The sequence below is a fragment of the Toxorhynchites rutilus genome, chromosome 1 (assembly GCF_029784135.1).
Source record: "Toxorhynchites rutilus septentrionalis strain SRP chromosome 1, ASM2978413v1, whole genome shotgun sequence".
NCBI classification, from domain to species: domain Eukaryota; kingdom Metazoa; phylum Arthropoda; class Insecta; order Diptera; family Culicidae; genus Toxorhynchites; species Toxorhynchites rutilus.
In genome coordinates this window covers 39,439,564-39,466,633 of record NC_073744.1, presented here as the reverse complement: position 1 = coordinate 39,466,633, position 27,070 = coordinate 39,439,564, and the positions used below count along the sequence as shown (strand labels likewise).

The 27,070-nt window shown below is 39.3% G+C and overlaps 1 protein-coding gene across 8 annotated transcripts in view; it reads right to left on the bottom strand.

The window, feature by feature from the left end:
• LOC129773288 (sodium/calcium exchanger 3) overlaps positions 1 to 27,070 on the bottom strand; it is a 352,801-nt gene that overhangs the window by 74,611 nt on the left and 251,120 nt on the right. For 7 of the 8 annotated variants that reach the window (XM_055776890.1, XM_055776900.1, XM_055776893.1 and 4 more), the window contains exon 5: positions 1,886 to 1,912. The exons of the other annotated variant lie outside the window; for it this stretch is intronic. In XM_055776890.1, coding sequence (XP_055632865.1) covers positions 1,886 to 1,912 — 27 coding nt within the window. The remainder of the gene's footprint in view (positions 1 to 1,885; positions 1,913 to 27,070) is intronic. 8 annotated transcript variants of the gene reach the window in all.

Here is a 27,070-nt window from a genome sequence, read left to right as displayed (position 1 = left end):
AATCGCAAAATCCGAAGAAGGAAAGGCCCTTTTGAGCCGTTTCCATTTTGTCGTATTTGTTGTATTCTGCCCATAGAACAATGTTATGATGAGAAAAAGTTTAGAAATTTGTTCTAAAGAATTCATATCAAAACAATAATCTCGGCGGGACGAAGTTCGCCGGGTCAGTTAGTTTACAGAATAAAAACCTTTGCTTGCATATAATATAACTTGCACATATTTTCGCAAACTAAAAAAATCTGGTATCTCTGGAATTGAAAGGAACAGTCTGTATTTGTGAAGTGAGTATTATGATGTGTTATTGAGAAGAAAAAAATGAATTTTAAAGTGTAAATTATGAATGAAAATTGACTTTGCCGAATCAAATTTTATGTGAATGCAAATCACTTTTTTTCTGCCAGTGGTGATAAAATTCCATACAAAAATTGTGTCTGAAATTGACGTTATCTATATAAATAAAAATGTAAGGCAAAATCTGTTGGTAAGCGGAAAACCCGAAGAAGGGATGGTCCGATTTTAGCCTTCTTTATTTTGTTGTATTCGTCTGTTCCCGTAGATCAATATAGTGGAGAGAAAAATCGGAAAATTTTCGAAAAATCCTGAAGGAAGGTCGGAACATTCGGAAAATTGAATTCCCATATGTTCGAAAATTACATCATAATAAGCGTTGTTAGTCCATTCGACGTTTGCGCTATCGAAATTGATCTTTGTTCGTAAGTGGAAATGGATTTTCAGGCGAAATATTGCATTTCCATATCTTATATCTATATAAATAAAAAATGGAAGGCCAAATGTGTTGGTAAGCGCAAAACCCGAGGAAAGAATGGTTCAATTTGAGTCATCTATATTTCGCTGTATTCGTCTCTTCCCGTAGATCGCGGAGAGAAAAATCGGAAAATTCGGAAAATTGAATTCCCATATGTTCTACAATTAAGCATATGTTCTACAACTAAGCGTTGTTAGTCCATTTGATGTTTGCGCTAACGAAGTTGATTTTTGTACGAAAGTGGAAAAGGATTTTCATACGGAATAACGCATTCCTATATCTTCTATCTATATAAACGAAAATGGTAGGCCAAATGTGTTGGTGTGCCCTAAACCCGAGGAAGGAATGGTCAGATTTGAGCTGTCTTTATTTTGTAATATTCTCTGTATCAAACATGTATTCCATGCAACGGAGAAACATGTTATTTCCAAATGCTTGAAGAATCTTGAACGATAATTGTGTCTGAAAATAATTTTATATTATAAAGACGAATTTTTGTAGAAGTATTAGACAATTTATAGTAAAAGGAAATTGTAAAGGGTCAAAGGGTCAATCAATCAATGAAGAGTTCAGTGATTGGACTCACTAACGTTCACTTAGTAAGAAAACGTGGATGTTTGAAAGTATTCAAATCAAAAAATCTATTTTTGGGCGGGACGAAGCTCGTCGGGTCAGCTAGTATTATAATAAAAAAGTTTTGACAGGAATATCGGAAAACTCAGAGGAAAGGTTAAGCTAGGGTTAGAAGTACGTGCTTCAAGTAATTAAATAATACCAAGTAGATATTTTCATTCAAATTTTACCAATTGAAAATTGCCCATGACCCTGCTAATCTGATGGAGAATATTTTGGATCCCAAACTAGTCATCGCGGATACTTTCGTTGTCTCGGGTTGTGAGCGATATTGACCGTGTAAGGTGGCAAAATATTGATTGAGGTGAGATCAGATGTCGAAAGCATAGCTGTCACGATATTGAAGATACTTATTGTCAATAATTTTGATCGTGTAGGGTGCCCATAAGGCTGATTTTCCTACATAGTTCGGGTTCAGTTGTGTGTGTAAATTTGGATAACACCACTATTGCTACAGACTACATTGATCAATCGTGGGTTACTTACTAGGATTAACGTCCTCGCAATGAATGACTGCATGCAAGCAAAAAAAAAATGAAAGAAAAAAAAAAACCTAAAGTGAAAAATCGAGAAACTAGAATGAAACCACAACATCAAAGCTACAAACTGATGAATCGAAGAATTATTACGGCTCAGCAAACGAACGTTGTTGTACAAAACAAAAACAAAACGTAATAAAAGTAAATTCATTGAATAACTGAAGCCACCACCCCACACCCCAGATGACTCGAAAAGTTCACCTACGAAACTGCCGGCTGCCGGAAATCGCATGCCTCCATTTTCTCCGCACTTTTCTTGAACCCAACAACAGAGCAAGTGAAGCATGAAATATAATTTTTGGGCTTATAAACCACCAACGAGACCGAAAACTTTTCGTAACCTACTCCGCTGGCGGGTGGAAAAGGGTGCAATTTGTTTTATGACTTCGCGCATGAATCTGTCCTGGCTGGATAGCTGGTTGCCGGGAAGGGCAACTTTATCATACGGTTGTGAATTTCGGGAAAAGTTTTTCTCTGGCGGGAACAAGGGTGTTAGCAAAGTTAGGAATGCTAGTTTGATAGTTTCCTATGGACGAGGAGGTTTGAAGAAGAGTTTACGCGCGAGTCATATGTGAGAATTTTATCTCTGTTTGATGGATTTGTAGCAGATGTCGAACTGGAAATAAAAGTAACCATCGGACAATGTTCCCCTTGATGACTTGAGTTTATCTTAGTGATGTGTTTTATAGTGCTTCGATTGTATATTTGCGATGGAAAAGCAAATAACGCAGACATGAGCCCATAATACAATCGGTTGAAATTGTACGGTTCTTTTTATGATGGATGAGACACTTAATGGTCCCACTTATTGGAAGAAATGTCTTGCTTAGATAATGATTGAAAGTTATTGCGATATTCTTTCTCTCAAATGTATAGCAGCTTTTTTATTTGTACAATGTTGGTCAAGAGCTAACTGCATTTAGCTGAATTTGTTAAACACTGAAAATTCTGAATGTTTTTTCATTATTTATTTGAATCACGATACACAATCGATAACTGAAGTTTGAGAATTATTTCTTTAATAGTAATTGATGATAACCCTGAAAAGGACCGACTTCATGATAACTTTTTTTCAATCAAACAATGTTTCGGGTTGTCTGAAGAATAGTAGTCGTTAGTCGTGGTGATATAATTTTCACATACCACTTCTGAGAATTTTTCCCGAATCAGACCTGAACAACACAGAACATGTGTGCTTTGGGATGAAAGGCAGCTGTAAGTCAAAGGCCAACGATGGACAAAAAAATTATGACGGCTTAAGCCCATGACAAAAAAGTTGATCCGTTGCAAGGCCGTGGCCAACCACGTAGTAAATTTGAGTCGGTGAAAAACCAGGGCTATCAATTATTATGTTGAGTCGGAATCTGCTCAAGGATACTGAGTGAAAAGTTTTTGATGTCTATTGATACATTTGCCTTGGACTCAAAAACAAATTATTCACATACACTCTGTTCAACTTCTATAAGACCACCCTGATTCTATTTCGTTGCAACACCAACAGTTAGAATTTCAACAAGATACATTCATAAAATATTGAATGCTTAGAATAAAGTTTATTTAAGGTCAATTTCGTTCAAAAGAGTTGTTTGTTTACTAATTTTGCTTAAATATGATATTTTCAACTGTCCAGTTTCTATAAGACCATTTCAAAATGCATAAGGATTATAATGAAAAATTCAAAACGATCGGCTAATTTACATGTCAATAAATGGAAACCTTGCCATTTCGGCTAATAACCTGGAAAATTCGTGTAGGAATACTATTTACCAAATGCTGCTAAACGAATTTCTCGCTATTTTTCCATGTTTCCGAAATTGCGACCTTGAGCTCTTCAATCGTGGTGTACCGTTTCCGCTCAGTGTAGATTTTGCGTACAAGGATCCTCCTAAAATTTTTAACAGGATTCAATTCTGGAGAGTGAGCCGACCAGTCTAAAAGATAAGTTTTTGGTCCTTCATCCATTGCCTAGTTTCCTTACTGGTATGAATAGTAGCTGGATTGTGAATTTTTTGTAACGATATCCACGCAAAAACGGCAGGAGAGAGGATTCCAGAACATGCATGTAATCCTTGAATGATATGAAAGCTGTCTTGAGCTTTCCGGTTGCACAGAATCCCGCTCAAACCATGCACGAGCCTCCACCAAAATTCCTGGTTGAAGAATATTGTTCTTTCCTCCGTAAATCACGCCAGTACCTGCTGAAACCATCAGTACTATCCTAATGGAACTTTTTTCGTCAGTGAAGATAACCTAAACATTGAAGAACTTTTCGTTATGGTATATAGCAAAATGTATTCTTTTGGAAACATTTTTTGTCACAACATATCATGTCCCACTGTCGGTTCATGTGAGCTTTGGCAAAACTCAGACATCTTCCGATGTGAGATGATGTAAGATGAGGAACGCTAACCTTTTAAACCCTCTTTATGTGAGGATTTTTTACCAAAACTAGACGAATTGCCACCCGAGAAACATTTAAATTGAAATATTGCTTCGTTTGCATAAGCGGATTTGGGGTATTCGAACCTGTTCTAGTTATTCCCCGCTTATTCTGGTCAGAGAGCTTCGATTTACGTGGAGCTCTCTCCTTCTTACCGTATCCTTGAGGATTCGTCACATAATTGAGCAATATTTGATGGGATGGATTTTCAATTTGATCAAGCAGAAAATCCACAAAAAATTCTACAACAAAGCGACTTTTACTTCAAGTCTGGAGAACTTCCAGCGGTCTGAATACATATTGTCTCTGAAAGACATTAGTTCATTTGCGCTCGAGAATTCGAAGGTTTTCCGGTCACATGTAATTTCAATAATTAGTTTTATGGATATGGTTTGAGTTACAACCAAATCTGCAAAGCAGAAATAAACAAATTGAGTTATCATAGTTCCGTTTTTGTGGAAGAACTGAGGGTATATAAAGGTAAGGTAAGGTCAAAGGTAAAGGTCAAGGTAAGTTGAAACGGAAAAATATAACTGGTCTTATAGAAACTTGACACTTGGAAAATACAAAACCTTTGATTTACGCTCAGCGCTTGCACACACACATATGAAAATCATGCAGTGTATGGTAGTTACCAATGCCAACACTCTAGAATATAATATAAGTTGAAGCATTGTTTATTTAAAATGGCACAAAAAATGTTGAAATTTGTTATATAATAATGCCAATTAGAATAAACATTGAATAAACTATAAAAATTTGTTCAAAAGTAAGTTTTGAATTTTAGTTTCCTCTGATATGATTATGAAGACATTTGAAGACATTTTTTCGTACCATGAAAAAATCTCCCGGCATCCCTGACACGAATATCACGGGCTCATGAGCTGCTTTGACGAATGGACATGTTTCATTCATACGGATCGCTTCTCACTGTATCCCTTCCATTTGATTGAATAATAATGAATTCAATGGCATTTGAAAAAATAAGCACATTTGATTTTCTTTCTTTTCGTTCGAATTATGGTGAAGGTGGAAGCTAGCCATAAATGGCTGCCACAATGGCGCTCTTTTCTTTCATCTCCCTCCCTTACCCCTCGCCCGAAAATCAATAATTTTGCGAAACAGTGTGAAGAAAATGATGGTTTGCACACACTTCCCACCAAGTAATATTAACCAAAATCTAAACGATTACTCACCAAATATTAAATTTTCATCTGCCGTCGCAATGTATAGTGGAAAACATCGTAAAACTCGAGCTAGTGTTTTGAAAGTTGAATTTTACATTTTTCAATTTTCCGCAATGGTTTTGTTTGCATTGGTGAAAGCATCGTTATTTTTTCGACACTGATGCCAGACAACATCATCGAAACAGATATAGAAACCACTCAATGAAATGTTATTCCAAAGTCATAGCGTTTCACGGCATGAAAATCAATCAAATAAAATTCTGTTTATATCAATACAATTATAGTTTTGACGTAGGACTACGTCTTTCATTTCTATACCGGGGTGTAAAATCAAAGTTTCGAAAACGAAAGCGTTACGCCGGAGACCGAGATTTTGAGCGTTAATAGCCCCTAAACAACTGAACAAATGGTATGATAAACACTTCTTTCGAAAGATAAAATGTCTACGCATTATATGCTTGTTACTTTTTGATCCAAAAACTTGTTTTAATAGCCTTAAAATTGCTTTCAAAACAGGCTATTGCAATCACCAATCGGTATATAAGCGAGCGCCGCTCGGAAATCCACTCAGTTATAATTGAACAGCAATTGAGGTACCATCGTAGGAATGAATGGATGATTCCCTAACACAGACTTCAAAACCATGGAGCCTGGGGAAATCGGCATTGCAAAATGGATACAAGCAGCGGGTACTTCTGTACTCGTTTGCGCTTTTGCAAATCGGAATATTTCCCTTAAACAGACTTCATAACCATGGAGCCAGGGGAAACTGGCATTGCAAAGTAGATGCAAGCAGCGGATACTTTCGTACTCGTTCGGGCTTTTGCAAATCGGTATGTTTCCCTTCAGAACTTCAGAACCATGGAGCCTGGGGAATAGGCATTGCAAAATAGATGCAAACTGCTGGTACTTTTATACTCGTTTGCGCTTTTGCAAATTTGAAAGTTTCATGCATTTTTACACTCCGGAATGCGTTTTGCTAACACGGTCTACAATAGCGGGTACAAATGCAACGCTTTGGCTCGGTTATTCAAGACTGCATGCCACTTCATGTCGCCAGCTCACTGATCTTCTATGCATACCGTTTGATGATTAGGCAAAATGTTGATAACTATTTGCTGAAATAACCACTACCATAAGGCATGAATTGATCTACATTGGGATTTGTTTGCAATTGAATTCGTAAATTGTTTCATTCATTCACTAGTTTAATCAATAATATAATCAACAGCTCTGCGCAGCGGCGATATCGTACCCAATGAGTAGCATTCGAAGTGGTTACTATGCCAACGGCCGTCCTTCGTCAACCTGGCGGTTATATCGTAGGTATAACCCATCCATAGTTTTTACATTTAATGAGTCTGTAATGTTAGTTTTAGAAACTTTAACGTTGGTTACGAAAATTATATTGCAGAGCTCGGAACACTGCCACGGCTGCCCATGTTTTCAAAAATAGTAAACGGAAAAGTATTACATTCAATCAAAATGCCTCGGCCAACGAAGAGAAGGGTTAAGGCTTTCCAACGTGAATATGTGAAAACAATACGATCAACCAAGGAAATTATCGAGGAATGATCAATATAGAGTTACTGTGCGGAGTAACTTGTTGGTAACAAAAGAGCCCCAATTCGCTTGTGTTATAAATTTGCTCATGTTAGGCTCAGAATTTTACTTCATATATATATTTATATATTTTTATATTTGCAATTGTTCATACATTTAACTTCAGTATTCAATTGTCATTTTTTTTTCAAATGTATTCTAAGACTCGTGTCAGTGAAGCGCCACACAGTCTGATAAGTGAATTGATCTATTTATGTACAAATATCAAAACAAACGAAATAAAATTGCTCTTCTCTCACAAACACTATTGCCCCATTTTTACACGTGGTTTTACCTATACTACTACAAAGGCTTGCTTCCACCTTCGCCTCAAGGAAAAATCTGAGCAAAGATGTTTTTAAAACTGTTTTTTGACGTAGGACTACGTCTATGATTTCTATATAGAGGGGTCACTCTACGAAAAATGTAACGCTTATTAAGAGTTTTCAAATGAATATTACGCAGAATCGTTCTTACGATATATGTTATAATATAAACCATTAGACGGTAAATTTATCCAGCATTTTATTCGCCTGAGACATCAACAGTGAAAGTAATAAAACAAGTGAGCAATTTGACAAATAAGAGAGGTATGTTTTGCCAGCGGATGCGAAGGTAAATCATGTATTATGCATTCTCTCTTCCAACTTCGTTTCCATGAATGTTGTATGTAACACAAAATTGCGTGCAATAATTCGCTCTATCTAATGAATTAGCAAGATGTTAAAGTAATCAGATGCAAGATTTCATGCATCATTCAAACTTCATTCAAGATTTCATCAAAGCAACGAGGAAAGTGTCACCCATACAGTGATCTTTCGTTAATTAGGAGGATGCAGCGATTATCATGCGAAAACTTATTGAGGTCGGCATTACATCGCATCACAAAAATGAAACGAAATGAAATATTGATATTCTTCAATTCACAATTCACAATGACTCAATTCCTTCTATGATACTCGTAGGCTGAGCAGTAGAACCAATAAGACCTGATTGTGATAGTCTACAAACGAACATTATTTCATCGAAAAAGCTACTGCTCCCGATGTCTAATAACAAGAATAAGACAATGGAAAGAGATCACAATACCATAGCTATTCATTAAAAATAAAACAACTTGTTTTTTCGATTCTTCCCCATACATTATTCAATGTAATCAATGAAGTTATATTTTTTTTCAAATATACCTCATCTACCATTCCACCCTATTATGTGCCCCGCTGATATTCATTAATCATTTTCAGTTGATTTTCCTGCTAGAAGCTTATAGTCTTTCTCTGTTCGTTACAAACCGTTTGAAGGTTATGAGTACATACAACAAACGGCCCTTTTCAGGGATACTATTTAGAGTTTCAAAAGAGCTAAATTAACAGATTTGTGAATAATGAAAAGAATTACATTTAAAATAACCAAGTGTTCTGAATAATCACAGTCCTAAGTCAAACTTCCGTCCGTGCCCCTAGGCTCAGACCTTTCTACATTTTATTTATTAGTTCGTTCTCCATATGATTTACCGCGATAATTGAAGAAATGACATCTCATTCAGCGTGATGACGGATGAAAACTTGCGAGTTGCGGTTGCCTAATGTGTTGAAGGGCTAACACATGAGTGAGGGGGTATTAGAAAATGCTCACCCATCGCCTACTCTGAGTATGCCTTGCCTATATGACAGTGGATGAATCAAAAACCTGCTTCAATGCGGAATACCGAGGTTGTGAAAATGAATTATTTGTTTTCGTTCGACTCGATACATACATCACATTCAAATGAGGAGGAATAGCTTTCGTTTGACAATGAACCTTTTCGGATCTCAGTTGACGAAGTTAACCAAATTCATACGATCTAATATATACCAGGGATTTGTAATTTTAAATCTTCCCGCTGAACATTTTAATTATTTTTAAAGTTGGCACATGGTATTAATGTCAATTTTGAGCGCGATTTTTCATTTAGGTTGACCTTGTTTAAAGCGCCATTAAAAAACTGAAGAGGAAATGTGAAAATCGAAATGGAGGAATTTACAAACACACACCTACAAAATGAGGGATGTACAAGTTTGCAATGCATATTCAAAAAAAAAGTCAAATTAAATCTAACCCTTAGTTCTACAGGTTGGCAGAAAGCATAGAACATTTTACAATGTGTCCCGTACTTAATGTAAACACATTTTACTTGCGTTATATACACTGGGTAGTTTCTACATATAAATCAAATGTCATCTCGAATTTTTTTTGTCACAAATCGACATATAGTCTCTTTTCGGAGTACGAGGCAAAACGTATGGTTATGGGTGCCAATGAAAATGGTTATCTCGATTTTTCTTATGAAAATTCGTGCGAAATGTTGATTTTCACGATAAAACGCACAATGCTGAATATTAGCTTAATCGGACTTCATTTACTAGTGTCGCAGACGACAAAAATTCAAGAACATAAAATCGGGGCTTTCGGAAAAAAATAATGCCGAATATCCTGAAATTGCTTGAAATGTCGAGAATGCAATAGAACCGTTTGATTTAAGAACGATTTTCCTCACTTATTTCATTATACTACGACGACGAATTCCTCTGTTCAAACACTGCCGATTAATTGTGTAACCTTTTACAGCCTAGCACCACGGGGGCATCACTCTCACAATGTATCGTAAATTGACTACTTCAAATCTCGATTCGGTTACTCCGAGGCACACCCTTACAACGTACCCAAACCCAAGCTAGTTTGAACGAACACGATTTAAACTAATTTTCTCATCCCGCAGCTGATCGTTGGAGACTGTGTGGACAGGCATGTCTCTCGGAATGGGCACAAATGGGCACATTGTTGCAAAATAAAGTTATTACTTTCATTTTACGGTGATTATTTTCCGAAAGAAAGGCGGCCCGCTGCCGGTCGTTCCGAGGAAATGAGCAAGTTTCATGGCACTATGTGCCACAGAAGACAGCGGGAAGACAGCGGCGATAGCAGCAGCTTCAGTATCGTCCTTCCATGGGGACGCAAGTCCCCGTGGGTACGGAACAGGAGTGGGAGATGATGGCTGCTGCTATTTTACTATCGGTTTCACAATAGACCCGAGAGAATAAAGGGAATGCTCATAATTTATGGTTTGATCGGATACGGGTCGATGTGAAGAAACGAATTGATGTACACAGTTCACCAGTGGCAGGTGTGAGAGAGGTGAAACTGATGGATTTCATAGTCCAATTTGTCGAGTAATCGAACGATTGTAGTTTATCGTCGATAGAATTACAATGGGGATACTTAATTGTTTCGCTGGTCGCTCTTGCAATCGGAACATTGGAGGGAACATTGCTGGAGTGCTACAGTAAGTCAAACAAGTAACTGAAAACAAACTTTTTGCTTTCCAATTTCGCTCATGGATAACATTTCCTTTGTGATGTTCCTCCCTTGGGAACGCTCGCTTTTTCGTCTCACAAACAGATACTTCGATTTAGATATCTCTTCCACGGCTGCCGGCACTTTTGTACCCTGAAGAAGCCAGGTAATGCCTCGCCGCTGTTAAATGGCGCTGCTAGCCGTCGATGAGTCTCGAAAACAGACGAAGAACCATCTGGACGCTTCGAATCCCGAGGCTCTTTCAGTTGATGCGGGGAAATAAATAAAAGGAAGCCAATTCCGATCACGAGCACCACTTGATTTGTTCACTTCGTCGGTGGATCGGTGGATGGGTAGAGGTGGTGGGGAAGCACCGGACGGCAGTTTCACTTTATTCCACAAACGGAAAACAATTTTCCCCCTTGGGAGAAGTTCCGCTCGGGTGCCGTGTGTCTATCCGTTGGCAATATTAGCGCGACAATCACGTGACAAAAAGGCGCCTTAGTATTTTCTAAGAATGTACAAAATTTGCTTACCTGTAAAGAGAGAAGAGAAAATTAAACCGATTTAGTTTTGTTGGCCATAACTCAAGCTTGGGGTTTCACGTCGGTGATCGCAAAGTTTGTGGTTCTGTCTGTGCTTCATCGAATTTCGTCTTCAAGCGGTTGTTCTAAACGTGTTGTTTTCACGTGAATTGCTTATCTTTGTTTATGACAGTTTTTTTCTGTAATATTCTGAATGTACCGTTGCCCAGCATTTAGCAGTGTTAATGTTAAGGTTTCGAGAGGACTAGTTATCAGAAAAGAGTTTGGCATTCAAAACTAGTTCTCGCGGAACGTGATACATCAGTGAACAGCTGATTGATGATTTCCTGATAACGGATCTTTTATTAAAGACTTGTCAACTTTTTTAACAAGTCCTTAATAAAAATGCTTATTACTCTATCACAATCAATAAAATGTTATTTCTCATGAGATAAACAATTGAATAACTCTGAAATGTTAAGCGTCATCTAAATGCCCTAACTGACACGTTTTGGTTGGTCAATAATTCAATCAATACAAACAAAAGATTACTAAGCCAACGGTAGTCCCACGTCAACCTTGCGGTTATATTATAGATATAATTCACCCATTTTTTTATAATAAAACGCAGTTTTTTTGCGATATTGAATTCAAATTTATTCTGGTTGTACATGAACTCTTACATTTCAACAATGAAATTCGATTTCGGTCATATTACCACGATCCGTTGGACACAAGTTTTCAATACTCAGTCATACATTTCGACCGGAATGTTGCGAATTTCGCGTTGGAGGTTGTCTCTGAGCTTTTCTAAATTTGGTGGCCAAATGACAGGTCCATCTCTCGAAATAACATTTTCACCAAACTTACTTTTCAATAAATCCATTGTAACGTGCGCTGTGTGGCAAGTTAGCACCATCTTCTGTACGGAAACTCACTTTTTCTTCATGTCTTCCTCAGATTTGACCTTCTTGGGATGCTTCCGTAGTGCCTGCTTCATAATAGCCCAGCATTTTTCGATGGCCTTTAGCGATGGATGCGAAACTGACTCCGTACCACTTCAGGAATTTTTTTGAATAGTGGCACGAAGCCAGATCCGGCCAGAAGATCGTAGGGCCCTCGTGTTGCTTCAACGAAGGAAGCAGACGCTTCACCCCTTGTGGTAGATCTGCTCGTTTACAGTCCCTGTAGTCACGAACGGCGCACTCCGTTTGCGACATGAGCATATCGTTTGCCAAATAATGTATTTCTTGGCAAACTTTGAAAGTTTCTGCATCCTTACTTCCTCATGAACATCAAACATGTGCTGGGCGGTAAGAACAGTAGTCCCGGAAGCTGCCGGAAGTTCGCCTTGACGTAATTCTCATCATCCATGATAACACAATGAGGCTTCGTCACCAACTGGGTATACAGTTTCCGAGTCCGTGACTTTCCCTCCGTATTTTGCCGTTCGTCACGATTTGTAGCCTTCTGTACGCCTGCAAACCCTCCCGGATCTTAGCTTTCTGGACGAAAGACTTGAGCAAATTCAACTTTTAAGCCACATCCCTGACCGAAGCATTGGGATACCGCTTAGGCACATTCACGACACGCTTGTGATCCTGATCACTAATAGAACATTCATTCTGATCTTCCTGATCATTGTGACATTTCTTCTCCCGTTCTCTCACAGAGTTTCGTGGTAACGTTCAATAACACGACTCACGACGATTCCGAGTTGTTTTCCGATCTCTCAATGAGAGAGTTAAGTGTTTTCCAGAATCGATTCACGGCGTTGCTTTTCGGGTGACGCCATTGTTCCAATTTTCGGAAAACTGTCAGCGGCAAAAATACAGTGTAAACAAAACACTCTAAACTACGTCTACCCAAATTTTCACGAGAAAATACCCAATGAGTAATTTTCCACAGCGTTTTTTCCGTAATGGAATTTGATGTGGGACACCGTTTAGTCCGCTTCCTGTTCATCCCTACTAACTTCTTGTTTTCATTATTATTAACGAGAAACGAGCTATTCAAATCCTTCAAATGATGGGAAATATTGATTCCAATACTACCCATCTTCTGCGCAAGCAGTTCACCGAAAGACCTGATTGGTTTCTCTTTTTAATTTCCCAATGTGATTGTTACTTGCTCATCGATTGGTTCTGGACTTCATTCAAAAAAAGCACAAGACAAGAGATTTTTTCACACGGGTTCAGGGTAAGACGGCCACCCTAAGCATGGGGTATAATCAAACACAATGTATACAAAATTGAAGTATTTAATTGTGTCAACATAGATCTTTAGGATGTTTCCCACAATCACGTTGATTTTCAAAAGGTTTACTTTTTATGGCATAATATTATATGATAAATTAAAAAAGGTATAAAAATCGTGTTCGCGACGAACGCGACCCGAGCCGTAAACGGAAGAGGGATAGACGAATCATCGGGTGGAGAAAACGATGATGCAATCGACTTGCACTCGGCGATGCAAACGTAGCGAGAAGTAGAATGTGTAGTTTTTAAGTTTTTCTCCATTCTGTTAGTGACCATTAGATGTATAACATCGAACAAATAAGTGTAGCGAAAACTAAAGCAGCCTATTTATTGAAGAAGTGTCCAAGTGAAGCAGCAGCAGTGTCACCGAGCGACAAACAAGCAACGAACGTGTTTGATCCTGTCGTCATTTTGCCAGCATCGTGTTGTGCTTTCTTGCGGCTAATTGTATGTTTAGCCACTGGAAATTCTCTGCTGGTGCTGCTGTGTGCCGCTGATAGTGAAAATTGGACAATACTTTGTAGTGTTTTACGGCGAATGTGCGCCGTGGTCCTTCGGAAAAGTCAGAGCAAGCTGCGATATGTGAGTGCGATCATCAGCGAAGTGTTGAGACAAAACAAATGGTGACTTTAAAATAATGCGGGGTAACGTTGGCCACCTCTAGGGATATGAATGCCACATGATTATAGCCGTATAGAGGCTTATTGTTTTCGGCAAAATCAAAGCCATTGTACTATAGATCGAGTGTGACAAGAGTGGGAGGTGTTATTTTACCTGAATTACCTATAATGTGCTTAATGCGCAACCCTTATCATAATAAAACATTATTATATAGGGTTGGGGAAAAAGAAATGGCGTAATTCTGATCGAAATTCGACGCTTTATTTAACATACTTAGAATTATTCAATTGAAGTCAAATATGCGCCATTTTGTTCGCAAACTTGTTGCCATTTAGAAGGCAACTTCATTATCCCCCCCTTATAAACCACCCCCCCCCCCCCCGCTTCTTATTTGAAAAAAAAAACTAAGACAGCCAGTTTCCGCAAGCCTCTTTTGAGGCCATCTTAGTATCACCAAGAGCGTTTTGCATGGACCGGAAGAGATGACAATCACAGGTCCGGACTATACGGTGGGTGCAATAGGACATCTCATCCGAGCTCCCGTCGCTTCTGGCGGGTCATCAAAGATGTGTGAGGTCGAGCGTTGTCCTGGTGGAAAAAAAACCATTCCTATTGACCATTTCTGGCCGCTTCTGGTTAATCGCCTGCTTCAAACGGTAAGCTGCTCACAGTAGAGAACCGAGTTGAGTGTCTGGCCATAGTTGAGCAGCTCATAGTGGATGATTCCCTTCCAATCCAACCAAACACACAGCAAAACCTTCCTGGCCGTCAATCCGGGCTTGGCGATGGTTTGGGCCGGCTCACCGCGCATCGACCACGACTTTTTTTTGCTTTAGGTTGTCGTACGTGATCCATTTTTCATAATCAGTCACCATCTTCGTCAAAAATGGGTCGAGTTTGTTCCGTTTCAGCAGTGCATCGCAGGCGTTGATTCGGTCTAAAAGATTCTTTGCGTCAACTCGTGTGGCATACATACATCCAGCTTTTTTTGGATGTATTTTTTTGGATTTGGATTCCAATCTTTTGCGAATGGTTCCAAACGGCTTTATGGTCTATACCCAGTTCCTGTCCAATCGAGCGAGTGCTCACATGCCGGTCTACTACTTCAACGATTTTATCGGTTTCCACGACGATTGGCCTACCAGTACGGGGTGTATCTTCGACAGCCACTACACCAGAACGAAATCGATCAAACCGACGCTTTGCTGTGCGAATCGTTACAGTATCGGGTCCATAAACTACACGAATTTTTTCGGCCGCCTTCGTTGCAGTTTTACCTCGCAGGTAGTAAAAACGTAAAATATGGCGAATTTCTTACTTGGTGGACTCCATCTTTGACGCGCTATAACTTGAGACTGAAAAGGACAATCACAACACTGTCAAAACGACACTTGTAGCACAGATTGTCGTCTTTGAATAGCCGTATAGTATGACCCGATGTGATAAGTACAAAACAAGATATGTTTGAGTGTTGCCATATATTGACAATATACGACATTTCTTTTTCCCCAACCCAATATGTGGCATTTCAAAACAAATCAAATTTATCATGAATGCGCCTCGAGTTATGCAATCAACAATACAAGCAGTGTGATTTTCTCAATGAATTCGTTCAAATTGCGTTCAAATGATATCTTTTATGGGAAATCACATCTCTTACAATAGTGGCCGCCTCAACTCAGGTATGAATCGAGTAAAAGTGCTTCAATAATTTTGAAATGTTTAAAAACATACCGTTTTCACTTGGTTTCACTTATGGAACACCGGAATTTTAGTTTTTTGAATTTTTCGCGCCTGAACACAACAATAAGGTTCAAATGGCCAGTCTTATAAATGAAATATACAGGGTTTTCCAACTTTAAATTCCGAAAGTAAATTGAAATAAAATACACTTAGAATTCGAATTTCGATGAAACTTTTATTTCCAATTAAAATTTGGTTTATGCCATTATGTGTGAAATACAACATCATTCAAATGTCCACCCAGGGCTTTCTCGCACACTTTGATCCGGAACAGGTAATTTTCGATGACCTTTCGGCACATATGGGGCGGTATCTCGGTCATAACTTCACGAATGTTGTCTTTCAAATGTTCAAGAGTTTGCGGAGAGTTGGCATAGACACGGTCTTTCGCATAACCCCACAAAAAAAAGTCTAGCGGGTACAAATCGCATGATCTGGACGGCCAATTGGCATCACCAAAACGCGAAATTATGCGTCCCTCAAATTTCGTTCGCAATATGGTCATGTTCGGTAGTGTTGTGTGGCACGTGGCGCCGTCCTGCTGAAACCACATGTCATCCGTATCCATATCTTCAATTTGTGGCAAAAAAAATCGGTTAACATGTGGTCATAGCGCTCACCATTCACAGTTACCATCTCGCCGTTCTCATTTTCAAAGAAATACGGCCCGATGACTCCACCAGACCATAATGCGCACTTAACAGTGACTTTTGGCGGATGCAATGGCCTCTCAACAATCACGTGTGGATTTTTTTTGCCCCATATACGGAAATTTTGGGTGTTCACATAGCCACCGAGCTCGAAATGTGCCTCATCGCTGGAGAAAACTTGATGCGAAAATTCAGCATTTTGCTGCTGTTGTTCGTTCACCCAATCGACGTATGCCCGACGCATTCCATGGTCACCACGCTCTAATTTTTGTACCAGTTGGACTTTATATGGATGTAGGTGCAAGTCCAAATACAAAATTCGCCACAATGATGTGTTTGACAAGCCCAATTGCTGAGCACGCCGTGGAATCGAAACATTCGGGTCATCCTCCACACTGGCAGCAACAGCAGCAATATTTTCGGCCGAACGCACATTACGATGATGCACAGGTTTCACAATATCCTACGGATCCAGTTTGTTCGAATTTGCGCACTACATTAACGATTGTGTGCTCTGTAGGCCGTCCATGACGACCAAAATCCGTCCGTAATGCTCGAAAAACATTTGCCGGTTTTTCATCATTTTTATAGTATAATTTAACAAAATTAACACGTTGTGCGATGCTAAAACGATCCATATTGTAAAATGGCAGACATTCAACTAAAGATATGACGCTTTGGTTGACAGCTATGTCAGCGGTTGTCAGCGCAGGGCTGTATACTTTCGGAAGCCCGAAATGGAAAACCCTGTATATATATACAGCCATTCCATGCCAAACCGATATAGTGGTTCTCAGATTTTCGTCAAAAGTGGTAATTTTGTACTTTATCGCAAAACATTAGACCCGTATTTTTTGTTTTTTTGACGTAGGAATACGTCTTTCGGGAACATATTGGGGTTCAAATTAAAAATCAAAAATCGAGCACATCGTGAAAATTGTCCAATTTCAAACGCTTATTACTCAGTCATTTCATGATGGATTGATGAAATTTTTGCGTCAATCGATTTCGGCACTCCATAACAATTTTTTATATTGAAGAAATAATATATGTCATGAAACTAACTATCGAACAATGGAAAAATCTTAACCCCTTTCCTAACGGCAATATCTACTTCAGATTGGTTGAAATTGACGACACATGCGGCGGGTCCCTAACAGGGACATCAAAACCGAAATGCATACCGAAATGTATTCCCTGACAGATACATCTAAACCAAGCTACCTGAGGGAAATAGGCATTGCAAATATATGCAAGTCGAGGACATTTTTATATTGTAAGTGAGATTAATTCTTGCAAATAAAATTTAAATTTGGAATGTTAATGTTGGTTGCGTCGTGAAATTTCATATTAATGACCTATTGTGTATTGTGAAAAATTTAGCACAAGTGTAAGTGTAAAATTATATATGGTATCAGTTGTGTTAAAAATGACTTGATATATGAAACGATTTATTTCAATTTTCATAAATAAAAATCAAGGTGTGTTCCCGCTCGAGAATAGGTCCTTTGGTTCAAGCTCTCTGTTTTGTTGTGTTCATTTTCACCCAAGGAAAGTTTATATGGCGAGAAAAATTAGAAAAGTGAAGAAATATTAGAAAAAGTGATTTCCTATATGCTCTACATATAGTATTAGGTATTTTTTTTTTTTATCCAAAATATATATTTTTATTAAGGCTCATATGGCGTCAACCTGACGGGGCCGGGAGTTCAATATTTCGACAATGTTTGCCTTATAACTATGTTAGTAATATGTAACCGATTACTCGCGGTTGGCTCGAGGTTAGTATTACAAGTGTTTTCGTAATTGTGATGTTGCTGTCTTCAATGATCTGTACCTGTGCCCGACACGGGATACTTCCTATTGGGATGCAGCTGACCATTAATCAGCAACGCCCCCCTAGTCTGTACCCCATATCTAGCGTGGTGCGTCTTCTCGAGGAATCCAGGATAGAATGGTCACTAGCCGGCGCAATCATCAGCTCGTGTAGAGTTGTCATGAGCGGTACAACCTTTGGCTTTTGTTGAATCATCAGTGGACTGCACAACCTTTGGCCCGTGTATCTATAAAGAGTGTGTGTATGTATTGCCGCGACTAAGTAAAAGTTTATAGATCGGATAGGAGGGATACGAAACAGGGACACAACGAAGGAAACATCATTAAACGTTGACATCGGCGTTTATGAGGAACAGGTATAGATGAAGCAGAAGATCAGGATCACGGCTACCTAAGATATCCCGGACGGGGATATCCGATTGTCTGCCTTTTGCTCTCAGTGCTCTAGAGAGCTGAGAGCGAGCAGCATGGAACCGGATACACGACCAGACAACATGCTCGATGTCGTGGTAGCCATCGCCACAATCACAAAGATTGTTTGCTGCGAGCCCAATGCGATAGAGATGCGCGTTTAGGTTGTAGTGATTGGACATAAGCCGAGATATCACGCGAATGAAATCACGACCGACATTCAATCCCTTAAACCAAGCTTTCGTCGAAACCTTAGGGATAATCGTGTGTAACCAACGACCGAACTCATCTTCACTCCACATACGCTGCCAACTAACGAGTGTGTCTTGAGGAGGAATGTGAAAAAATTCGTTATAAGCAATTTGCCTTTCAAAAAGTGTGCCTTCTGAAGCGCCCACCTTATCTAGCGAGTCCGCTTTCTCATTCCCCGGAATCGAGCAATGAGAGGGAACCCATGCTAAGGTAATCTTGAATAATTTTTCGACCAAAACACTTAATAGATGTCTTATTCTTGTTAGGAAATAAGATGAGCGTTTATCAACTTTCATTGAGCGGATTGCCTCTATTGAGCTGAGACAGTCTGAAAAATTAAAATAATGGTCGATGGGCAATGTTTCAATGATCCCTAAAGCGTAGTATATCGCACCCAGTTCAGCGACATACACGGAACAAGGATCTTTGAGTTTGAAAGAGGCACTGGAATTTTCATTGAAGATGCCGAAGCCAGTGGACCCGTTTATGTATGAACCGTCAGTAAAGAACATTTTATCAGATCCAACTTTCCCATATTTTTCCGAAAATATCGACGGAATAACATTGGAGCGTAGGTGATCTGGTATTCCATGGATTTTTTGTCGCATGGACAGATCAAAAATGATAGAAGAATTGCAAAAGTATGGGAAGCAAACTTGGTTGGAGATGCCTGGTGAAGGGTGCACGTTGTGGGTAAGGTATTCACGGTATAAAGACATAAAACTTGACTGAGGAGTCAGTTGTAGTAGATTTTCGAAGTTATCAATCACCAATGGATTCATGATCTTGCAACGGATGAGAAATCTGTAGGATAATTCTGTGAACCGAAGAGTAAGCGGGGGTACTCCTGCCAAAACTTCGAGACTCATCGTATGTGTCGAATGCAAACACCCCATGGCTATACGCAGGCAACGATATTGTATTCTCTCCAGCTTGAGAATATGAATCCTGGCAGCTGATCGGAAGCAAAAACTGCCATATTCTAACACTGATAATATCGTTGTTTTGTACAACTGAATGAGGTCTCCTGGATGGGCGCCCCACCATGTTCCGGTTATTGTTTGGAGAAAATTGATTCTTTGCTGGCATTTCTGTTTCAAATACGCAATGTGTCTCCCCCAGGTACATTTAGAGTCAAAATATACTACAAGGTATTTGAAAAACATCGAGTGCTTGATCGTTTTGCCGGATAGGTGAAGCTGGAATTGGGCGGGTTCGTGCTTCCTAGAAAAACGACCATTTCGGTTTTCTCCGTAGAGAATTCGATACCCAGCTTGAGAGCCCACGTGAACAGGGTTCAGGGTATCTTGCAAGGATTTTTGCCGAACGGCGGGATTAGTACCCGTGATGGAAATAACTCCATCGTCTGCAAGTTGTCTCAACGTGCAATCTCTAGTTAGACAATCATCATTGACGTAAAAACTGTACAAGAGGGGGCTTAGGCAGGAGCCTTGTGGCAGGCCCATAAAACTGTATCGAGAAGATTTCAAGCTGCCATGATTGAAAAACATGTGCTTTTCTGAGAGTAAATTGTACAGAAAATTATTCAGAATTGGCGAAAGTCCACGATTATGAAGTTTTTCTGAGAGAATTTCCATGGAAACTGAATCAAATGCCCCTTTGATATCGAGAAAAACGGAAGTCATTTGTTCTTTGCGAGCAAATGCGATTTGGATTTCAGAAGATAGCAGCGCGAGACAATCGTTCGTCCCTTTACCTCGGCGGAAGCCAAACTGCGTATTTGACAGCAAATTGTTCGTTTCAACCCACTTGTCCAAACGAAGTAGAATCATTTTCTCTAACAATTTACGAATACAGGATAACATTGCAATCGGCCTATACGAATTGTGATCGCAAGCCGGCTTGTTGGGTTTTCGTATGGCTATCACTCTCACTTGTCTCCAGTTATGCGGGACTATATTCAGCTCCAGAAACTTGTTGAACAAGTTCAGCAAACGCTGTTTCGCCAAGTCGGGAAGATTCTTCAATAAGTTGAATTTAATCTTGTCCGACCCCGGAGCTGAATTGTTATATGAGAGGAGGGCAATTGAGAATTCTACCATCGAAAAATTCTCATAGTCGCATTGGAGCGGAATGTCGCGTACGACGTTTTGTGCAGGAACGGAATCGGGACAAACCTTTCTTGCAAATTTGAAAATCCAACGGTCAGAGTATTCCTCACTTTCATTTGCATGGTTCCAGCCACGCATTCTCCTAGCCGTATTCCAAAGAGTGCTCATAGCTGTCTCTCTTGACAAACCATTGACGAACTTCCGCCAATATCCACGCTTTTTTGCTTTAATCAGACCTTTTAGTTTGGCTTCTAGAGCTTGGTACTTTCGAAACCATTCCACTAATCCAGTTTTCCTGAATTTTTTGAAAGCGGATGATTTTTCAAGGTAGACCTTTGAACACTCCTTGTCCCACCAAAGTGATGGAGGACGACGTCGGAAAGTGGTAGCAGGAACACGTTTCTTTTGAGCTTGAAGTGCGCTTTCGTAAATCAAACTCGATATAAAGTTATATTCTTCGAGTGGAGGAAGTTCATGCATTGAAACAAGTGCTTCAGATATTATTTCTGCAAATTTTCTCCAGTCAATATTTTTCGTGAGGTCATACGCAATATCGACTGACTCACGAGAACCTGATTCATTGGCAGGTGATCACTACCGTGGGGATCTTGGATTACCTTCCACGTGCAATCCAGGGATAATGAAGAAGAGCAAAGTGATATGTCTAGCATACTTGCCCGTGCAGGAGGGTTGGCTATCCTAGTTGCTTCCCCAGTATTTAAAACTGTCATGTTGAAGTTGTCGCACAGATCATAAATCAACGTGGCACGGTTGTCATCGTAGAGTGACCCCCATGCTGTTCCATGGGAGTTGAAGTCACCTAAGATTAACCGCGGCTCTGGCAATGCCGCGATGATATCAAAAAACTGATGGCGGCCGACCATGGTTCTTGGAGGAATATATATCGAGGCAATGCAGAAGTCTTTGCCATTGATTTGTGTCTGGCAAGCGACAACTTCAATGCCTGTCATCGATGGGAGAGTGACTCTATAGAAGGAGTGACATTTTTTGATCCCCAATAGTACGCCACCAAACGAGTCAGGTGTTGTTAGTTCAATTAAAATTCGCATTTGGGTTGAATCTCAGAAAGTAAAAGTTATAAAAGAAAATTTTCTTTTCCATTTCAATTGTGTTTTCTCTATATTAAAGTAACATGTTTTTACTGATGAGAAAAATTGATAATTGTGTCCGGTATTAGTAATTATGTTATATTACATTGGTAAGTTTTCAATAACATAGGAGACATCTCGTCTAGGATTTCACCATATCTCGTTCCACTTCGGTATCTTTTATCTGATACGCACCATCCAACGACTGTTTACCATCCTTCTGTCATCATCACTCGGTAAACACTGGTGGAGTGAACAAACAATATCCAGCAACCAAACAAAACGGCCCTTTACAGGGTCAAAGAGTTTAACGATGTAATTCTTCAAATATATCCAAAATCAATACATAGCCTAACGGAATCGTACGTCAACTATGCGGTCGTGTCTCAGAAACAACCCTCCTGTGACTTTTTTTTATTAGGATGCCAATTTCCATTTAAGGGTGGTCCAAGAAAATCAATTTTTTCAGTTTTTTCCTAAAAATGATATTTTCCAAAAATTCATAACTTTTGAACCATTGGACCGATTTAGATGATCGACATATCAAATTGAAGTCAATGAACTGACCTTTTATTAGAAATATTTTGCGAAAAATTTGGATTTTTGTTGAATTGAATTAGTTTATCATAGTTATCTCGGTTAAAGATAGACGGGGGGATATACTTTTTTATGTTTTTTTAAAGCAGAGGATTGGTTTTTGGACCACCCTAAAATGGAAATGGTCACCATAACGAAAAATTAAAAAATACGGGTCTAATATTTGGCAATAAAGAGCAAAACTACCACTTTTCATAGAAATCTGAGAACCACTATATCGGTTTGGCATGGAATGGCTGTATATGTATATATATAATATATATATATATATATATATATATATATATATATATATATATATATATATATATATATATATATATAAACTGCTACTGCATCCGACTTCTTACATATCTCTGGAAACTTAGAAAAATTGAGTGGTTCTATAGTTATGAAACGCAGTGTATGAGCAATCCGTGTATGTAGGGGAATCGCTGGTAATACAGACAGTGGGGGTAATATGGATAGGTGGTTGATTTGTGTAGTTACAATTTGAATTTCAGATTTCTGTTAATGAGAACACCTTCTACATGTTATGCTATAATATTTAAGCCACCCTATGGCAATGAATACTAATCAAAAGTGGAAAAGGGAAACAAAAACCGAAAATCGTACATGACTCCGCGTGTGGATGTAATTTTCGAAATTATGCATTTTGAGTGGTTTAATAACAAAATTCAATTCGCTGATGGTTATATTTCGGTTTGTGAGTTAACAGAGAAGCGATATTAGGTGTGTACGGAAAAGTAAACTCATTTTTGAGTGGAAAATTTAAATTATTGAAATAATTGAACTGCTGGGGTAAAACGGAAAATTGCCAGTGGGAGTGAGATGGACTGTGAAAAGTCTGTTTAATCTATTCCTAAGGAATGCCCTGCGTCTATAAATGGAAATCAAATCGCCAAATGTGATATCACTTCTAGGTGAATTAATTAGATTTTTTCATCATTCAACGCACTTTCGTGATGAATTCAGACCTTAGTTGAACAAAATTATTCCTCTCGCGATCGATAAACCTCTACGGTTCTTATATTACAAACCTGTCCATATTACCCCCACTATATGTCCATTAGGGTGGCAGCGAAAATGTCGAATTTCAAAAACCGACCATGTACATTTTGTTTATTGGCCCAAAATCCAAAATCGGACATGATTTAGGGGTGCCTCAAAGCGCTCAAAGTTTTGATTTTTTGATCCTCGAAAATCTTCCAAGGGGGGAGTAGAGGAAATTTGGAAAATCGAAATTTTGTTTTCGATGCCAAATGACTTGAAAATGCATGAAGCGTCGAGATCTGGTGCCATCTCGAAAAAAAAATTTTGGCCGAAAATAGACCTTTTGGGACTTAGCCTGAGTGGCAATAAAATCAAAACTTTGTGTGCTTTGAGGCACCCCTAAATCATGTCCGATTGAGCTGAAATTATAATCAGGTCATTTTTTTGGGTCAATAAACAAAATGTACATTGTCGGTTCTTCAAATTCGATAATTTTTTTTCCATACCTTCATTGCCAAATCAAAACTTTGAGCGCTTTGATGCACCCCTAAATCATGTCCGATTGAGCTGATATTTTGCATAGGTCATTTTTTGGGTCAACAAACAAAATGTACATGGTCGGTTTTTGAAATTCGACGATGAAATTTCTTCTAAACATCCATTGCCACCCTAATGTACATATTACCCGCATCGATAATAAAATTTTGTAATTTTTAGTCTGTTTTGATTTCAGTAAAAACAATGAAAAACACTTTTTTGCAAAATATTTGGGCAATTAGGTAGAAAAACAGTATATTGAATTGCAAGAAACTGCATCAAAGTTTTGGGAAACATGAGTTTCCAAAGATATAATTGAAGTTCTTCTTAACATGTCCGTTTTACCCCCACCTCTTCCACCATTTATCGTCTATGGATATGTGTTGATGTGGATCTACGCTCAAAAGCGGAATAAAGAGAGCAAAAGCATTCATATTATTGGCAGTCAAATGGCATTAACCCCTTTCACGTATAACACCGAACCACACTCGTGGCGATTAGACTGTACCAGAACGTACAACATCGAACCTCACTAGTCGTCTATCGATGTGAAATGGATACATGCTTCATGAGTGTGATGATGCGGGACTGCTACGATCGATAGTAAGATACACACACTCGACAGAGTATTGAAACGACTCACTGCGCTCGTGTTTGGATCGTGTTGTTGAAAATAAATCGTACGGCAAGGGGTTAAAACTACAATCAAATGTGCTGTTTTTTTTCTGATGTGACTGTTGGAGCCGAGGAATGCATTATTGGTCACGTTCACAGTACATATTGTAGGAGATAAATCTCGGACAGTACTATAAAAGAAACGCTTAGCTCGGCTATCAAATTCAACTGCCTTTATTTCGTTTAATCCACTTCTCATTGCCCCGAAAATACGCACAATAGTACCCAATACAAATTTGGTTGTGTTGCGAGCACTAGAGTGGTGCCCAAAAAATTTCAAAATCCGGATTACAACAACATCGGACACCACAGCTTTTATCCCGACCCGGCGAAAGCTATTCCTCGCTGGAATGGTCTGATTGAGTCTCATCGTCGTCACTGTCTTCGACCAATCTGTTCACGGACCACGGCTTCATTCTCTCTGCAGCAAAAACCGTTGAAGTCCGCCGTTGTGTCAGCTGAACCCCAGGAACATCAGCTATTAAATACCGGTCATTTCCTAGTGCTTTCTTCACGGCGTACGGTCCTTTGAATCGTGGCTCCAATTTCCGACTCTGCCCGGTAGCCTGCAAATCCTTTTCAACTAGCACAAGGTCCCCTTCGTAGTACTTCCTGGCTGCTTTCCTGCGTTTATCGAAATATTCTTTTTGTTTCTGCTGTTCCATCCTTATTCTGGTTTGAACTAATTGCTTCAGCTCATCTGATCGGCCTCCGGTGAATTCATCAGCAAACATCATTGATAGCTGATTTTCAATAATGTCTCGAAGGTTGTAGTTGAACAAAAGCGTGTTTGGTGACACCTTCGTTGTGTTGTTGATCATTGAATTCAATCCCCATTGAATCATCCGCAAGTGTTTATCCCAGTTTTTGCAATCCTCCTTCACCATGCATTTTATGGAATCTAAGACACTCCGATTCGCACGTTCAACTTGACCGTTAGCTCGCGGGGTTCCGACCGCTACCTTCACATGTGCAATTCCCAACTGTATACAAAAACTCTCGAAATCCTTGGACGTATAAGCTGTTCCCCGGTCGGTGATGATCCTCTTCGGTTTACCAAATATTGCAAACACCTCGTTTAGCATTGAGATTACTGGACTCGTTTTGGTATTACGTACTACCTTCACTATCACGTATTTAGTGAATCCATCCACCAGCACTATTAAATATTCATTTTGAAGTATTGAACGAATGAATGGACCCAAATGGTCCAAATGGATGGTATCAAACGGAACAGAGTTTTTCTCGATTGGTTGCAGTAGACCTTCCTTCGCGCCTACCTTCCCTTTCACATATGCACAATGAATACACGACCCAATGTAGCGCTTTAGGTAGATCCGCATTCGATGAAACCAGAAATTCTTCCTTACTGCTTCTAGCACTTTATCCACTCCTTTGTGTCCAAGGTCATCATGATAACATCGTGCCACTCTCCAGCGAGCCCGATTTGGTACTACCCACTTCAAACCGTCACTACATTTCCGCATCACATCTTCGTCCTTCAGAGCATATTCTTTATGGATTTGTTTGCCTTTGTTATCTCCTGGTCGTATTGATAATATTTTCATAATTTCGAAAAGCTTTTTATCCTCCCGCTGCAATAATTTCAGCCACTGGTCTTCACGGATGTTAATCTCCATGACATGCGCGACTACCGGTTCCGGTTCTTCACAACCTGGCTCTTCTACCGCGTTTCGACTTAAGCAGTCCACGTGTTTCATCTTTTCACCCTTCCGATGCACTAGCTGGTAATCATATTCTTGTAACTTCAATAACCATCTAGCAACTACTGGTAGCATTTGCTTCTTCTCCACGGTTTTCTTAACTGCTTCACATTCAGTGATTATTACGAAATGTCGTCCTAGCAAATATTTTCGATATCTTTCTGCGGATTCTACGATCGCCAAAGCCTCAAGTTCGTAGCTATACTTGGATTTCTCACCCTCGGATGTTTTACGACTAAAATAGCTGATGACATGAAGACCGTCATCCATTTTTTGTAGAAGAACACCCGACAGCCCATGTGAGCATGCATCAGTATGTAGTTCGATTTCTTTATCGGGATCGTACATGGCTACAACAATGTCTTTGACATCACGGATATCGAATCGTCGCTCAGCATTCCGCACACGTAAAACCTTCAACGCATCGATCAATTGTTTTAGTGTTTCATCAGCCATCTTATTTTCAGTCTTTGTCTCGTTGGATTTTACTTTATATCGTGGATCCTTTTTCAAAAATTCTTCAAAACTGTCTCGTCGCACTTCTGTAGGTGACCCGAATGTTTCACTA